The sequence below is a fragment of the Chenopodium quinoa genome, unplaced genomic scaffold (assembly GCF_001683475.1).
Source record: "Chenopodium quinoa cultivar QQ74 unplaced genomic scaffold, ASM168347v1, whole genome shotgun sequence".
Classification (NCBI taxonomy): Eukaryota; Viridiplantae; Streptophyta; class Magnoliopsida; order Caryophyllales; family Amaranthaceae; genus Chenopodium; species Chenopodium quinoa.
Window position 1 is genome coordinate 4,284,474 of NW_018743199.1, and position 18,994 is coordinate 4,303,467.

Sequence of the window (18,994 nt, forward strand, 5' to 3'; positions counted from 1 at the left end):
GGGGTTTCAGGTTCGTAGAGGAACTTGAGTTTGAGTCTTTAGTTTGTACTTTGTAATAGGACAATTTGCCTATTCTAGTGAAGATTCTTTTTCCAAAATCCCAAGTGGTCGTGGTTTTTCTCCTTGTTAGGGCCAAGGAGTTTTCCACGTAAAAATCTCTCTTGCATTCTTTAGTTCCTTTAGTTAATCTTTCTGTTCCTTTAGCTTACTTAATCTTAATTCCGCAAAAAGTTTGGCTAAAGTCTCATACTACAATTCAACCCCCCCCCCCCCCTTCTTGTAGTATTCATTGAAACAACACCTTGTGCTTTAAATTTCAATTTCTTGTCTCTTTTACTATCAAATTTCTTAATTGTTCTTTGCTAATTACTTCAATTATCAACCATTTTCTCTAGCACCCTCTCTTTATAATTAAATAAAAGTCGTGTTCCTAGAACTTTAATATATTAAAAATTATGACATATATACTTTGTAATTTTTTAAAGAGAGACATTTCATGTACTCATATAGAGGCATATAGCTGTCAATTCAGGTAAACGGGTCGGGTTTGGGTCGTGTAAGAGCGGGTCGGGTCAACTCGGGTCGAGTCAATTCGGATTAATTTTTTAAAGAGAGACATTTCATGTACTCATATAGAGTTGTCAATTCAGGTAAACGGGTCGAGTTTGGGTTGGGTCATGCTTTAGTCCGGTCACGTTGGATCATATCGGGTTTGGGTCGGGTTAATAACAGATCGAGTTACATTCGGGTTGGGTGAACAATAGGTCGGGTTTAATTCAGGTTTTCAGGGGTTAAGGTAATTCTTGGGTTCGAGTCGAGTTCAATTCAAGTAAATAATTTACGGGTTGGAATCAGGTCGGGTCATTTTCGGGTTTGAGTCGGGTTCGGTTCAAGTCAATAATTTGTGGATTATAATCAGGTCGGTTTACTGTCATGTCGGGTAATTCTCGGGTTCAAGTCGGATTCGGTTCAAGTCAATAATTTGCGGGTTATAATTAGGTTGGGTCATTTCTAAGTCGGGTCATTCTCAGATTCAAGTCGGGTTATGTTTAAGTCAATAATTTGCAGGTTGCAATCAGGTTAGGTCATTTCCAAGTCAGGTCATATTTGGGTTCAACTAACTGTAAATAGATAATTATCATTTTTATCAAGCTAATTATTTCTTTTGACTATAATATATATGAAAATATACTAGGGAACTATAGTCTATAACTTAGGATGATAATTATCTCCTTTGACCATACAACAAATATATACTATATTTAACTCTTAAATTTGAGGATGATGCTCCTTTCTTTTGCTTGCCTGGACCGACTTGGTCTCCTTAGACAAAATGCTTTGATGAACAATAATAAAGTGGTCTAAATTGCATTTAAGGTGATTTGAAATCTAGTTAAGAACAATTTGGGTTGAATTTAGGTCGGGTCAATAACAAGTCGTGTTAATTTCGAGTCGGGTTAGTAACAGATCGGGTTGAATTTTTGGGTCGGGTAAGTAATAGGTCTGGTAAACTTCGGGTCGGGTCAATAATAAGTCAGGTTTAATTTGGGTCAGGTTAATAACAAGTCGGGTTTGTAACAGGTTGGGTTAAATTCAAGTTGGGTTAAAAACGGGTCGGGTTGAATTCAGGTCAGGTTAGTAACCAGTCGGGTTAAATTCGGATTTTGACAGGTTAAAACAGGTTTGGATCAATTTCGGTTCAAGTCGGGTTCGGTGCAAGTTAATTAAATTGACCGTTGTAAACCGGTAAATCGGTGCAAGTTGTAAACTGGTAAATTGATCGTTTAAAGACAAATTGGATGGTACCACACACCCAGTTGGACTCCTAGAGGGTATTAGGGACCGTAATAAACATTTAGGCAATTTTTATTTCCGGGCAAAAAATAAGTCAAAAAATTCCAAAATTAAAAGCTTAATATCCACGCTTTTTGAGAAATTTTGGAAGTTTCGGGGCCCGTTGTCGAAAAGTCTTGAAATTCTATAGGATACATCTCGGGGTCATATAATTCCGTTTGGAACCATATATGATCATTGTTTGTTCTCATAAATGTTCGTGCACTAGTAGAAAAAATCATTTTGGCCACCGGTTCAAAACCCCCCTATGCCACCGGTTTTGAACCGGTGGGCATTTGGGGGGTGGCAATAAACAGACTCAAGGCCACCGGTTCAAAACCGGTGGCAAAAACTAGTATTGCCACCGGTTAATCGGTGGCAAAACCTTTCCCGCTTTTTTTTTTGTAAGGGTTATTGGCACTGGTTCTTGCTCAAAACCGGTGCCTTTAATGGCAAAAAAAAATAAATTTTTTTTTTTTTTTGCATTTTTTTTACTTAAATTGATGTATAAACACTAATATATATATATATAAACTTACATATTTTTATAAAAAAGATGCTGTAATATTACAATTTTCGTCCAAAAAATAAAATAAAATACAAATTACACGGCAGCACAGAAGCAGCTGCAACACAGAAGCAGCAGCAACACGGCAGCACAGATACAACAGCAGCAGCCTTACGAGGCAGTAGCTGCACCAAAACAATCAGAAATTGCAATTAGAAATTAACAATGAATAAAAAACAAAATTGAAACTAAACCTGTAATATTCTTGAGAAATAATGTGGGATGGGACCAAGATAATAATCTTTAAATTAGATAATCAGAGATAGCAACAAGAACTAATACCCTTCAACAAATGTCTACTAATCAATACAATAATGTCCATATCATAACATCTGCTGGACCATGTTTCTTATATAAACCATTACATTTGTATTAAAAGCATATGGTCATACCACCATACAGATATATTTCGATAGTTGTGAAATAATAAGCAACATGGGTTAGCAAGATAAATAATTCCCCATTAATATGATCAAGCACACCTTAAGTTGAACTGTTCACACATATTTCCATGTCAAAACAGGTAGGTACATAAGAAAGGTTCCACAAGATATGTGGCACTCTGGAACTCCAATTTCACCAAAAGCCTCCTTTTCTTAATAATGCCTTCCTCTTTTATACTCGTATGTATCTTAGCAAGAGAACATAAGATAAATGAAACCAAATTGGAATTCTTTACACTGAGAAACACTCTCAAATATTTGGAGAGACTACTATATGCATAATCTAAATATCTCTAAATAGTAACATTCTCTTTCTCAGATGTCTCCTACAAAAAACATTCCAGTCAAGTTAAGAGGTTTATGCTACAACTCATATGTCACCAATGTGCATTCGAATATGTTTTTGGCCATATATTTAGCTATTTCCTTGGCAAACTCCAAAGAAAGCAACTTTGGATAACTTCAAAAAACTACAAATTATGTGTGATAACAAGTTCTACACCATGAAACCTAGAGTCACTCACTTCCATTATGCCTATTAGAAGATAAAAACCATGTTTTGCCTTGTCATTACCTAGTATGACAAGGCAAAGAGGAATGTGACAGAGAGATCAGAGACATCGATCAGCAAAACGTGTTGACTGTGCACATAGTTATTATACTACCAACCTTCAATCACAATAAACAAGGAAATATCTGATCACATGGCCATAGCAAAATTAGAAACTCTATAGATGCTGTTGGAAAAGAATCATTGATACATTACAAGCACAAGACAGAAGCAGCAGCAACATGGTAGCACAGATACATCAGCAACACAGAAGCAGCACCCTGCGAGGCAGCAGCAGCCTTGCAAGGCAGCAGTTGCAGCAATAGATGCACCAGAACAATCAGAAATTGCAATCACAAATTAACAATAAAAAAAAATTAAGAAACAAAATTGAAACTAAACCCGTCCTTATTAAGCACACGCCTCGAAAATTACTTTTCCTGCAAAGAAGAAAAACACAGAAAAAGAGACCAATAAGAATAGCACCAAATAAATGTAAGATTAGTGATAGAATCTATTTTCTTTCTCTACTTAAACTCTTCAACAACTAATTGAATAAAAAAACACTATGATATTTTTAATTACTATGGAATCAATCTCCACAATAGGTGAAGCATAGATATACACTTATGAAACAAACCACAAAAAAAAATAAAAAAAAAATAAAAAAATAGAAAAAACAGATCAGGCAATAATAAAAGAACTGCACTTAGAATTCACAAAATATGCACTTACAAATATCACAATACAAACAAAAATGATAGTTACCAAACAAGCACTTCCAATTCGAAACACCAAAAGTATTACAATTTCAACAAACAAGATCACAGTTGCACCAAATCAAAAGCTAAACAAAAAGCAACAATAATCTAAATCATATCAGATATCACATATTTAAAAATGAAATTACATTAAAAGGTTAAATAAAAACTTACATTCCACCAACTCCTCCAATAACCTCCGAACTAATTGGATGAAATGGAAGCTCGCAAATTCCAACCTTAAAACACCAATCATTCAATAATTTAACAGATACTCAATCATAATAACAATAATAATAAAAAAAAAAAAAAAAAAAGCAAAATATGATTCTAATTCAATCCTTTACGAAAATCCATTTAAAATAAAATTAACATGAGCAGTAATTTATAACCTTAACACCAATTTGAACATTTGAACCCTTTATGTATATGGTGTGGACAAGAAATAAGACCTTAAATATATGAACAGTAATTAATAAGAAAACCCAGAAGCAACAACTCTTATCTCGTCCAATTTGAACTCAGTGAAACTCGGTTGAGACACACTTTCATCTTTCCCTCCGTTTTCTACAATCACCCAGAAATCAAAAATATATAAGCATCAAAACCCGTCAAAGATTAAACTACAAACAGTTAAACAACATCCACAAATCCAATTTTTGATCTCAAAACATAACAGACCATAACTTCTCCTGGATCAGATCTAGCAACTAAAACCCAATCAAACCCATAATCCCCTTTACTCCCGATTCCAATTTAATCCCATTCATGTAACTTACTATTATTAGCTAACAAGAGGGACAAAATCGAACTCAAAATCAAACATCACATACAAACTCAAACCCAAACACAGCAACCACATCACAAAATCCAAAATATAACCTTATAACTCAATGAAATCGAAATCAAAATCAAAATTCATATTATCAGCTGTAAATACCCCCAAAAAACCCACTAAACACTCAAAAACACCCAGAAAAATGCCATAAAAATCGAAACATGTCTGTCACACGTTAACACAACAACCTAATCAATTCCAAATCAATTCAAACCAAAAAAAAAAAAAATCAGAATTTCAGTAAATTGAAGCCCGGTCTGAACCAGATCCTAACCCTAAAAACACAATTCAGCAAAAAAAAAAATCGAAAACAATCGAAAAAATTACAAATACAAGTACCTTATTCTCGGATTTAAGCATAGGACTCAAGAAGAGATAGAGAGATGGAGTGGGCTGGCGGATCGCGACCACCGTCACCATAATCACCTTGGCGTCGTGAAGAGAACAACATGTTCATCAACCTCATCACAACATAACCCCAACTAATTCAATCAAACGCCCAATTCATTTCAATTGTTCATCATTAATCACAAAAAAAGTAAATAAAAATCAGAAACCCTAGATCTCAAATCGAAGAGCACATACCTTCGTGAAGAATTCCACCACATCTGCAAAGATCTGGCACCGGTAAATAAAAAGACCGTCAATTACGATGGTGGCGACAACATTCACCACCGCCGTCATCCTCAAATCCTAAATTCCCCAGTAGTGCTGCCAAGAGAGAAGTGAAAGAAAGAAAGAAAGAGTGGAGTGGCGGTAGATGCAGCAAGAGGAGGCAAGTGAAGAGAGAGAAAGGAGGGTTTGAGCAGAGAGAAGAGAGAGGAGACGGAGAAATCAAGAAGAGAGAGAAAACAAAGGAGAGAGTACGAGAAGAGAGAAGTAGAGATGAGGCGCGTTTTTTTTTTTAACAAAACCACCGGTTCAAAACCGGTGGCCTTTACCATTTATGCCACCGGTTCGGATTGAACTGGTGGCAATTTAAATATATATAATCCTGCCCATTTTTTAAGCCACCGGTTTTTGAAAACCGGTGGCCATTGAGCGGTGCCTTTTTGTTTTTTTCTACTAGTGGTGGTAGGCTTGAATTAATAAAATCGGTGCAAGTTGTAAACTGGTAAATTGTTCATTTAAAAGCAAATTAGATGGTTCCACCCACCCAATTGGAATCCCAAAGGGTATTAGGGACCATGATAAACATTTCGGAAATTTTTATTTACGGGCGAAAAAAAGTCAAAAAATTCCAAAATTGAAGGCTAATATCCACGTTTTTTGAGAAATTTTGGAGGTTTCGAGGCCCGGTGTAGAAAAGTCTTGATATTTTAAGGGTACATCTCGGGGTCATATAATGCCGTTTGAAACCATATATGATCATTATATGTTTTCATTAATGTTCATAGTTGACTTAATGAAATTCGTGCAAATTGTAAACTTGTAAATTGGTTGTTTAAAGGCAAATTGGATGGTTCCACCAACGCAATTGGACTCCCGTAGGAGATTAGGGACCATGGTAAACATTTTAGCAATTAAGGAGGTTTCGGAGCCCGGTGTCGAAAAGTCTTAAAATTCTAGGGGATATATCTCAGGGTCATATAATGTCATTTGGAACCATATATGATCATTATTTGTTGTCCTAAATGTTCGTGGTAGGCTTGAGTTAATGAAACCGGTGCAAGTAATAAATCGGTAAATTGGTCGTTAAAGGCAAATCGGATGGGTCCACCCACTCAATTGGACTCTCTAAGGGTATTAGGAACTATGGTCAACATTTCGCCAATTTTTATTTTCGGGCAAAAAAAAGTTAAAAAAATACCAAAATTAAAGTATAATATCTACGCTTTTTGAGAAATTTTGGAGGTTTCTAGGCCCGGTGTCGAAAATTCTTGAAATTTTAGGGAATACACTTAGGAATCATATAATGTCCTTTGGAGCCATATTTGATTATTATTTGTTGTCATAAATGTTCGTTGTTGGCTTGAGTTAATGAAATCGGTACAAGTTGTAAACCGATAAATCGGCTGTTTAAAGGAAAATTGGACGGTTGCACCGAACCAAGTAGACTCCCGGAAGGTAATAGGGACTATTGTAAATATTACGGCAATTTTTATTTTCGAACGAAAAAGTCAAAAAATTCCAAAATCGAAGCCTAATATATCCACGCATTTTCCGAAATTTTGGAGATTTTGTGGTCCGTTATCGAAAAGTTTTGAAATTCTAGGGGATACATCTTGGGGGCGTATAATCCAGTTTGGAACCATATATGATAATTATATGTTGTCATAAAAATTCGTGGTAGGTTTGAGTTAATGAAATCGGGGCAAGTTGTAAATCAGTAACTTTGCCGTTTAAAGGAAAAATGGATGGTTCCATCCACCCAATGTGACTCCCGGAAGGTATTAGGGATCATGGTAAACATTTCGGTAATTTTTATTTACGTGCGAAAAAAACGAAAAAAATTCTTAAATTGAAGGCTAATATCCACGTTTTTTGAGAAATTTTGGAGGTTTTGGGGCCCGTTGTCGAAAGGCTTGAAATTTTAGGGGATACATCTCGGGGTCATATAATGCCATTTGTAACCACATATGATCGTGGTTCGGGGTCAAAAAATTCCAAAATTGAAGGCTAATATCAGCGCTTTTTGAGAAATTTTGGAGGTTTCGTGGTTCGGTGTCGAAAATCCTAGAGATTTTAGGGGATAATCTCGGGATCATATAATGCCATTCGAAAGCATATATGATCATTATATGTTGTCATAAATATTCATGTTAGGCTTGAGTTTATCAAATCGGTGTAAGTTGTAAACCGGTAAATTGGCTGTTAAAAGGAATTTAGAATGGATACACTCACCCAATAACTCTCGGAGGGTTTATAGACTATGGTAAAAATTTCGGTAATTTTTATTTCTGCGCGAAAAAATGTCAAAAAATTCCAAAATTGAAGGCTTATATCCACGCAATTTGAGAAATTTTGAAAGTTTCAGGGCACGGTGTCAAAAAGCCTTGAGATTTTTGGAAATACATGTCGGGGTCATATAATGCCGTTTGGAACCATATATGATCATTATTTGTTGTCATAAATATTCGTGGTAGGCTTGAATTAATGAAATTGGTGCAAGCTGTAAACCGATAAATTTGCCGTTTAAAGGCAAATTGGATAGTTCCACCCACCCAATAGGACTCCCGGAGGGTATTAGGGATCATGGTAAACATTTTAGCAATTATTGGACGAAGACTAAAATCACTTAAGAACAAATTTGCGAATAATATTAAAATAGCATGCATGTTCTTTGTCTTGGAATATATTCATTAATTCATCCAAGGCCTTATCTTTGAGAAAGTTAAAAATTCTGGTGTGACAAAAATAAGTCATACAGAGTAACAATCATAGGGATAGGCCAAAAAGCTCTATATGTAAGATATTTTACAAATTACATACTACATCCGGTTCAAATTACTCGCAACAAATGAATATTTTATGTCTCACAAATAATACCCCTTTGTTGCGAGTAATAAGAACCGGAGGTAGTATATGGCCATATGGGGGTAAATGTGTTACACGATCAATATTTATCTCGATTTTCTTTACACATAAAGGAGCTGCGATGCGACCACTCCTTTGAACATGTACCTTCTATTACACAAAAATAGTACCAAACATCTACATATGCCACAACGGGACTTTTAAATTATGACATGGGGATGGACTGCTGACTCATTCACTTATATGATCACCCATAATTATAAAAACTATATACTAAGGGTTTATTCACATTTACTAAATTGAGTTGAACTGATTGGAGTTGAACTGAACTGAAGTGAACTAATTGGAGTTGAGCTGAACTAACTGAGATGAAATGAATATTTTAAGAGAGAGGGAAATTAGGAGCTAAACTAAATTAAACTGATTGGAGCTGAACTGAACTGAAATTAAGTAAATGTGAACAGGCCCTAAGTACACATAATAAAGAACAACGTATTGAGTAACACTTATAAGAAATAAAATTTAATCCGTTTTATGATAAATTGAATGAAATTCCGTTTTATATAAGAATTTTTATAATTCCCTTACCAAATCATTACGGGTAGCAAGTCCTGTGACAAATTCTTCAATAAAAACATCCCCAAGTAAATTTTACCACTCTTACCTCTGTTCTTCTCTTGCAAATTTAATCTATTTCTTCTCTTTCTCACTAATCCCCAAATGATTTATGATGTGTAATTTAAGTAGGATATTTGTATATACTGTTGAAAATAAAGTAATAAAATGATTTAAGAAAATATAAATCATTTTTCAAGATATATAACAACCTTTTATCATACATAATGTTGCTGTTTATTCATTAGTACAATACAACTAAACACGATTTACGAGGATATGTATATGACAGTAGCGGACAATAACGATAGACCATTAGAGGGGAATCAAACAAAGGTTAATGATAAAATCAACAACAACAATAACACTTAAAATATTACGAAAAACTGAAGTGAGTTAGCTGCGAGGCACCACACTGTAGAAATCACACTTGTTAAAGAGGAATGTCATAATCTTTATACTTAGGTTTATGTTTGAGCCTAGGCTTAGGATCAGTCTTACCAATCTTCGAAATGCAGAAATTTAAAATACAAAGAAGTTCCCTGTAGAAAGGAATGTAGGACAGCATAAAGATTATGACAGGAAAGAAAGCAACTATGTATAGTGCTATCTTGGTCCAATGCTGCTTGGAATTGATGGTGAGAATAATAGTTGCCGCCAAGGATACCATCATCATTGACACTGACAGGAAGAGGAGGGTCAAGCCAAGCAGCAGTCTTTGAGGAAGAGTTTTTTCGAAGTCTTTCATCCGAAATTGGGAGGTGAGTATGGTGAGAAAGATTACCACCGCTGTTAACCCGAATCCAAGTGAAAGCACATCAGTTATCGTGAATACAAGGAATAAGGGTTTCCCAAGGAGAACCGGGAGCCCTGTGCGTTCATCTGGACCTCCCGGTACTGTATATGCTGCTGCGAAGGCTACTGTGGCTATCAGAACTGTTACCACTGTACAATGCTCTGCAGTTTGCTTCAAATAATCTTTGGCATCCTTACGAAGCCCTGTGTTTGTCTTGGCAAACAGTTCCCGAGCAGTCAAATTATCCTTATTCCGGTGGTTGATCAGGTATTTTGGGCAAAGACCTTCCAATTTCTGCGTGTATGTACGAACAGACATACATAAAAGAAAATTATCAGTAATAATATAGTATGTCAGTTTAATTATTTTGAAATAAAACAACCTTTGATATGCATCTTGAATATATAAAACAAAAATATCGGTAACTTATTTGATATGTTACATGTCGCTATGTGATAGTTTTTTGGATTTTAAAAATTTAATTTAAACATTTTTTTTTTCTTTCTAACAAATGATTACAAATGATAGCGTTTTTTCTTTAAAAAAAAAAAAAAAAAAATCTACCAATTACAATGTGCCATGTGTCACAATTAACCTATCAAACAAGTTACCAAGTATCAACCAGTCACGTTCTATTTATACAAGATGCATGTAAAAAGTTTGATACTTGACAAATTTTCCTATCACAAAACCCCATATTTTGAACTAACACACACTAATAAGTATAAGAACAGTATAGCATATAATTAAATTAAATCTAATAATTACCTCTAGTAATTTTATTTCATCGGACAATTGCCCGATTGGAGTTTTGAATGTTGTGTCCATAAGAGCTTCTCCTTCGATGATGGATGGCTTGTACCCAACCATATGCATTATGGTGTTAAATTTATTGTCCACGGCTGCTAATTGGCCCCTCCTTAGAAGCTTTCGCTCACTAACAATGTCGATGATTTTATCGTTTCGACTCTTGATTGCAACATGGAATAAATTTTCTTGATTATTATTTAAGTAGTCCACTGCCTGGGGGTATTTTTTCAGTATCTCTTTAACAATCTCAATACAACCTTTCTTAGCTGCCAAATGCAATGGAGCTTGATGGTCGCCTTTTCGAGGATCTTTGTTTGAATCCCCCTCTTCTCCAGACTTGTCACCTGATTTGTTGTCAGAGTCTATGTGGACTAGACTGGGATTCTCTTTTTTACCTATATTAGGAGTAGTTTCCGCTAGTGGAAAATATGTGTTCTTCCAAGATTTATCTGATTTGATCAACAACTTGGCAAGCTCAAGCGCATCCTTATTGCCCTTCTTCTGCTTTCTCACTTCTTTTATCATGGGAAATAGGATATCAGTGTATTTTCGGATCATGCCAGCTTCTCCAGTTGTGCCTTGTTCATCAGTTGAGACAACTGGAAAAATAAAATAGCAAACATATCACAACAGGTAATAATAGTAGGAATTTTCGACACTTACACCTATAATAGTTGCTGTTTTAGGAATTACCACCTATAATTTTTAAAAATATCAAAACTTCTCACCTACTTAGCTCTTAACTCACATGTGACACGAGTAGAAAAATGTGAAGAGAGTTGAAAAGAATTACAGTACATACATGTGTAGACAAGCTTCTGTAGAGGTCCTAATACAGTTCCACTTTCGAAGGCTGTTGGACTGCACGCAAGCATTTGAAGAGCAGTCATTTTATGAACATCTTGTACATCATATAGCTTTGGATATCTGTTTGCTATATCAAGCGCAACATCTGCAGATTACAATTTACAAGTTTAAAACCTCGGAAATTATTATTGTAAACACAAGGAAGCATAAAAAGGATGAATGAAACTCACCAAATTTTCTTGTGAGGATAGCCATGTGAAGAATGGTCATGTTATCTTCCCGTTGAGTTGTCACAATAATTCTTGACTTGATTGACAAGACATTTGTACATACGTTTCCTGCCATAGCGGATAGCCTGGATGAGAGGAGAGACGCCCCATTTATTTTTTATATTTATCAGAACAGGTACTTTGTTCAACAGCTTCTCAACAAATGGGATTCCTTTGTTGGAGGTGGCTGCGTCGTGGATTACGGTGTTTCCCCAAGCATTTTTTGGTTTAGACAATTTTTGATAGAGCTCATCTGACGAAGCGTTAGCAAAAACTATATCCAATAGTCTATCTGCTAACTGAAATTTTTTAAGGAAACATGCCATATGAAGCACAGTTGATTGTGTAAGCTCAGAATATGCAATGGACCACCTTCCATCTCATTGCAATACTCTATGACCTTGTCATCTTCATCATCGATGAGGGCGCGGAATATATTTGCATTTTGATCATCTTCATCTTCATTTTGACATTGTCGATCTTCGTACGCCATCATGACAGATTGATAGGCCAACAAGGAGATTGAAATTTGGAAATTGGGCAAATGATAAACCTCTAGCTTTATTATTGGAGTTTATTTATAGGCAACCAACTTCACACTGAATAATACTATATACTAGTATAGCATTTTTTGTATGGACAAATTAAAAATTAAATCTTTGCAAGTGCTAGGAATTAAGGAAGGTGTTTCGGCAAAAAGTGAGCTAACCGGGCCTTGGAGGGGTGTCTGAGAACCTCAAATTTGGGCCTTGAATGGACCTGTAAAATGAACCCCGAGCCTCGGGGGTTGAACCCGGGGCGGAGCCTCCGACGCCCAAGTTAGTTGCCAAACAATGCATATTTTGAGAGGAGTTTAGGGGAGAGAGTGGAGGAGTATGGTCATCTTAGATGATAAGAGTGACCTCCTTTTACCTTATGCCCTTTGAGGGGTATTTATATGAGTACATAAGTGGGTTTATGAGCCCTAATATTACATATGTGGGCCGTTAAAGGCCATATTGATGTATTTGACTTATTTGGGGCCTTTTATACCTTTTTTATGGCCTTTGGGCTTATATGGGTAGAGTTACCCAAGAATAAAATGGGTATGACCATTTTAGTACCCAAACAGAAGGAATTTTAAGTACTTTATTAAAAACATGTTTACATTTCTTTTTCCCTCTCTCAAAGTCTCGGTAAAAACATAGCTGTGTTCTTTCTCAAAAAACAAAAAAAAAAAAAAAAACATAGCCGTGTTCTTAAAGCATTATTATATCCAAAACTTAACATCCTATTCTATCCAAAGATAAGACTTTATTTGTAAAGTTATTATTGGATTCCTTTTATTAGTTTGCGTATTCATGAAAATGGATGCGAAGAGCAATGTAATTTCTCATTTCTTAAGAGTAGTTTACAATCTATATTAATAAAGGAGGAAGACTCTCCTGGAAGACTTTAATTTGTGTGTATTACTCTCAAAATAAAGTTGAACTTAATAGCTGGATGATTGATATGACATTAAGTTCCTTACTTCCTTTGTTGTGGCCACGAAAATTACATGTTCCCTTTGTTTCTTTAATTTGGTTGAAATTATTCTTGTTGTAATTGTTGTGACTACATAAACCATAAGAACAGTAGAATAGAACGATAACAAGTGAGACTCTTATTGTTTCTCAAATTTGTTGTAACAATTAGACTTGGTTATTGGGCGGGTCGGGCCAGGGTCAGTGCTGGTCGGTTGTGGGTCAGGGTCAAAGAGGGTCACATTTTATAGGGTCAATATAGGGTTGGGACAATGCGGGCCGCGAGTCGATAATGGGTGGGCCTACAAAATATAAATTAAAATAAATATTGGACTAAGCCATTATTAAATACATATGTAAACATGTTGTGATCAAAAGTGTTTCTTCCTGTCACATCCGATCCATCTAATTCCTCTTTAGTACCAATGCACTATCAGAAATGCTTTTACAAGAGAGAGCTGAAGCCTGAATTGTAACAAAGAGGTAAAGGCTGCAAAAGCTATTGCCCAAAATGAAGTTCTGACAATTGATATTCTTTATTATCAGGCGCAGGCTACCGCCGCTATCCGGGCTCAGTTAGAGGCGGCCCAGAAGAGGAATAGCGAGCTAGAGGCGAACATCAACAACCTCAAGGCCGAGCTGAGACCTCTTCGCCAAAAGATGTCCTCATACGAAACCTTGGAGAAATCCTTGGCGAGCGTAAAGGAACGCCTGGTGACCCAGGAAAAGAGTCTCACTCAGGAGCTCTCGGAAAAGGCCGAGCAAGAAAAGAAAGAGCTGGTCCGGGAGATGATGGAAGACTCTGCTCAAATCCAGCGCATGACCTGGGGCCGCCTCTTCCCCAATGCCGACTTTGCCTCATGGGAAAAAACGTACCGCCAGTGTTCTGATAGATATAATCAAGAGATCCTGACGGCTGCTGAGGAAGAGGCGTTGGAGGAGGAGGAGCAGCCGGTAGTGGCGCTTGTGCCGCTTGGGGGTAATGCATCAAAGAAGGATGCAGCTGAAGCCGAGTCCAGCAAGAAGAGTGCTGACCAGGCGGCAGCTGCTAATATTGAGGATCTGCCCCCTTCTTAAGCTTTATGTCTTCTTTCCACGGCCTGCGTGCCGTTTGTTTGTGTTTACCCGGCCAGGAGGCCGGGGCTCTAAATATTTGGCCGGTCTTTAATGACCGGCTTCCTTTTAATGAATATTTTTGTATTGCTTCAAATTTGTTTAAGTATTGAATATTCTGATATCCAATTGTACATTATACCGACTGTTTTTCATGGCCGATAGTTGCAGACAGGTACGGATAGTTAGTCACGCCGCCTATGCCCCTGGACGACTGGTTGTCTATTTCCAGGCTAGGCGATCAGTCGGCCATTTATCCAATCGGTATTCGAACCATTTTAAAGACTGGATCCCCTTTAGGCAGGCGGTCCTGTCATTTGTAAATTTAACCAAGTATGAAAGTGGTTTCCTACTTGTCATGTTTTTAGGCTAGAGACTTTAGGCCGTGTAGGCCGACTGTTCCCTGCCACATTTAATCTAGTGTGAACAGGTGCTGTATGAACACCTTTTTTGTTTCATACTAAATTTTTAAGGAGTGACCAAGTAAACATGATTGTTACCTAGTCACCAAGTGACTGAGTAGTAGAGGTATCAAGCGGTGGGTACCGGTTGTTCCCCTTTATTCGCCAATGTTTGCTGGCTATTAACTCATAAAATACCAATTGTTCTTATCCCAAGTAGTTCAGTCGGTCGGTTGACCCGGATGGTTACTGCGAACACTTGCTTGACGTGTTTAGTCAGTTTAAGTGAGAGATATCCTTGTCCGGGAAACGGCTACGTGGTTGTCTTGTTTAGACAGTCGTATATGTGCCGTGTAATGATTTTATAGAACAATGTTCCACCCAAAAGGGAGCTGCTCTCTGCGACGAATTTCATCCGGATGGATGCCGTCGGACGCCTGCTATAACGTTGGGACAGGTCGAATTGAATTTTTATATTTTGATCAGTTGGCTTGACGCCTGGTCTGATCATTTTAGCCATGAGCCTTTGATAGTTTTTGGTGAACTGTATTATGGGAGAGTAGCCGGTTGAGCGAAACAAGCGGCGTGCCCCTCTTAAGTAAGAATAAAAATTAAACATGGAGAGTAGCCGACTGTTTGTCAGTAGGCATACCCCTCTTAGGTAAAAATAAGAACTAATATGGAGAGTAGCCGACTGTTTGTTAGTAGGCATGCCCCTCTTAGTACAAAATTGAATGAAACAACAGACTTTTATTAAGTAGCCCTTGACTATTTACATCATTCAAAAGAAATATTTCTTAAGATTATCTACATTCCAAGTTCGAGGCAACGATTGGCCGTCTGGTGTTTCCAGACGGTAGGTACCGTCCCTGACCTCTTCATAGATTCGGTAGGGTCCTTCCCAGTTGGGAGTTAGTTTTCCAGACTCATTAGCCCTACCAACTGCTTCCATTTTTCTAAGTACAAAGTCCCCCACTTTGAGTGGACGCCTGTGTACTTTTTTGTTGTATGATCTAGTCATTCTCAGGCGGTAAATTTCATGGCGCAAGACAGCATTGCCCCTCCTTTCAGGGAGTGAGTCTAATGCCAGGCGCATGGCTTCCCAATTTGCCTCTTCGTTATATAGCATTACTCGAAGAGTCGGCTCGTAGTGTTCTATTGGAAGAACAGCTTCCGCACCATAAGTTAGGAGGAATGGAGTTTCTCCAGTCGCCCCTTTTTCAGTCGTCCTAATGGCCCAGAGAACATGTGGTAATTCATCCGCCCATAGGCCGCCTGCTCGTTCAATCTTTTTCTTGAGACCGTCTGAGATGATTTTATTAAAGGCTTCTACCTGGCCGTTTGCTTGTGGACGGCCGACAGATGCAAAGTAGTGTGCAATTCCTTGGTCACCCAACCAGCTTTTGAGAACAGGAGTCTCAAATTGGGGACCATTATCAAAAACCATAGACATGGGAACCCCGAACCGAGTGATGACATTTTTCCAAATGAATGAAATTACATCCTTCGACTTGATTCCCTTTACAGCCTCCGCCTCTACCCATTTAGTGAAGTAGTCGACGGCAACAAGTATGTACCTCCTTCCGCCTGTAGCAGGCGTATATGGACCCAGAATGTCCATGCCCCACTTAGCAAACGGTAGTGGGCTACGAATGGTAGTGAGGTCAGTAGCCGGACGATGAATTAGCTTGCCAAACCTTTGGCACTTGTCACATTTTTTCACCATCTCAATTGCATCTGCTTCTAAAGTAGGCCAAAAGTAGCCCTGCCGCCTTGCCCGTTGAGCAAGCGTCCTACCGCCTATATGAGAAGCACAGTAACCAGAGTGAAGATCGTCTAGTATCTCTCGTCCCTTTTCTGGAGTAACACACTTTAAGAAGGGTTGAAGGTACCCTTTTTTGTGAAGTTCTCCCTTTATTATTTCAAAACTGGTGGCTCGTTTTTTCAGTGCTGCCGCCTGTTGATGATCATCCGGCAGTGTACCGTTTGTCAGATATGCCCTGATTGAATCCATCCAGGTTGAGCTTCTGTCTAAGATTCCAATAGGGTCTTCCTCAATGCTTCTCCTCTCCATTACTTCCCAAAAAACAGTTCGAGGAGTATCACAGGAGGCGGATGATGCTAATTTTGAAAGTGCATCCGCCTGGTTGTTTTCTGATCTCGGCACTTGGGTCAGATGGAAATCCTCAAGGGAGCCGACTGCTTGTCGGACCGCCTGTAAATACTTGACCATGGCCGGATGGGTTGCTTCGTATTCGCCATTGTACTGACTCATTATCAGTTGTGAATCGGAACAGGCGTCTATTTTTCTTGCCCCTGCCGCCTTGCACATGCGGATTCCGGCTAGTAAAGCTTCATATTCTGCCTCATTTTTTGAGGCCTGAAAACTGAAGCGTAGAGCATACTCGTACCTGTCGCCCTCTGGCGACTGAAATATGACGCCTGCTCCACAACCATTTGAAGTAGAGCTTCCATCCACATATACCTTCCAGACTTGGTCTGGAACTTGAGAGTCAGGAGGACGAGTCATCTCAACAATAAAGTCAGCAAAGGCTTGCCCCTTCACTGCTTTTCTAGGCTCGAAGGTAACTTCGAGGCTCTGTATTTCTATGACCCATTTGATCATTCGGCCTGACGACTCCATGATGGTCAGTGGCCGCTTGATAGGTTGGTCTGTATACACGACGACTGCATGTGCCAAAAGTAGGGCTTCAATTTTTTAACAGCCATGAAGAGTGCAAGACCAAATTTCTCCACTAAGGGATACCTCAACTCGGCATTTTTCAGTACATGACTGACAAAGTAGACCGGGAGCTGACAGCCGTCTCTTTCAGCAAGGAGAACAGCGCTTAACGCATGATCAGAGACGGCCAGGTACATGTAGAGTACTTCTTTGGGCAAAGGGCTGACCAGCCTCGGCAAGGAATGCAAGTGAACTTTCAATTTCTGGAAGGCCGCCTCAGCATCCGGCCCCCATTCAAACCTTGCCTTTTTCTTAATTGCCTGGAAAAAGTATAGGCATTTGTCGCCTGATCGGCTTAGAAATCTTCCCAAGGCCGCCAGACAACCTGTTAACTTCTGAACCTCTCGGATGGTACAAGGCGACTGCATGTCGATGACCGCCTGCACCTTCTCAGGGTTCGCCTCTATTCCTCTCTGATTGATAAGGAATCCGAGAAATTTCCCAGACTCAACTCCAAAGACACATTTCTTGGGATTGAGCATGACATGGTGCCACCTGAGTGTGGCGAAAGTTTCTCGGAGGTCCGACAGATGAACTTTCTGAAGTTTAGACTTGACAATCATATCATCAATATATGCCTCGACATTTCTCCTAATCTGATCAAAGAACACAGTGTTTATCATTCGCTGGAAAGTGGCCGGGGCATTCTTAAGACCAAACGGCATGACCGTGTAACAGTATAACCCCTGATCAGTGACGAAGGCCGTCTTCTCTTGATCTTTCTTCCATAAAGGAATTTGATGGAAACCAGAGTAGGCGTCCATAAAGCTCATCAAAGCATGGCCGGCTGTTGAGTCGACCAGGTTATCAATTTTAGGCAGAGGGTAACTGTCTTTGGGGCACGCCTTGTTTAAGTCTGTGTAGTCTACACACATTCGCCAGGTGCCATTCGGCTTTTTAACAAGCACCACATTTGCAACCCAGTCTGGGAAGTAACATTGCCGAATGAACCCTGCATCAAGTAATTTTTTAACTTCGGCGGCTGCCGCGTGACTTCTTTCTTCACCATGGTTCCGCTTCTTCTGCCGTACCGGCTTCTTTTTCGGATCCACGGCCAGTTTATGTACCACCAGATCAGGACTAATGCCTGGCATTTCATGGACTTCGAATGCAAAGATGTCCTTGTATTCTTTCAATAGTTTGTGAAAGTCGTCACCCAGGTCCCTTAGAGCAGTCGTCCCAACCTTGATTGTTCTGTCAGGACGCGATTCATCTAAGATCAGGTCCGTATGCTCACCAGCTGGCTGAGGGCGGAATTCATCCGACTGCTCCTCTGCCAATGATTGCTATTTTCTGTCTTTTCTTGCGGCCCCTGTCTGGGATGCCTTTCTCTTCTTGCCGCCTGTTTCTTGAACAGGCGCACTCTCCTTGACATTGTCAAGGTCTATTTTTCCACCACTCGACCCAGTGGCCATAACAGTGGGCTTGACATCCGAGAGATAGCACTCTCGGGCCATCCTCTGATCTC

The 18,994-nt window shown here is 38.7% G+C and overlaps 1 protein-coding gene across 1 annotated transcript; it reads right to left on the bottom strand.

The window, feature by feature from the left end:
• Positions 1-9,518: 9,518 nt before the first annotated feature.
• On the bottom strand, positions 9,519-12,260 carry LOC110733728 (ankyrin repeat-containing protein ITN1-like). Its single transcript, XM_021913814.1, has 5 exons — positions 12,168-12,260; positions 11,832-12,066; positions 11,494-11,643; positions 10,650-11,290; positions 9,519-10,175 (listed from the first exon to the last, which is right to left on the bottom strand). Exons 1-5 carry the CDS (start codon positions 12,258-12,260, stop codon positions 9,519-9,521), a joined length of 1,776 nt encoding a protein of 591 aa, XP_021769506.1.
• Between the last annotated feature and the right edge of the window lie 6,734 nt (positions 12,261-18,994).

Coding starts and splice junctions, on each gene's coding strand:
- LOC110733728 (XM_021913814.1), bottom strand. CDS start 12,260: ATGGCGTACGAAGATCGACAATGTCAAAATGAAGATGAAGATGATCAA. Junction 11,644..11,831: donor TATCCGCTATGGCAGGAAAC/GTATGTACAAAT, acceptor TGTAATCTGCAG/ATGTTGCGCTTGATATAGCA. Junction 11,291..11,493: donor ACAGAAGCTTGTCTACACAT/GTATGTACTGTA, acceptor TTATTTTTCCAG/TTGTCTCAACTGATGAACAA.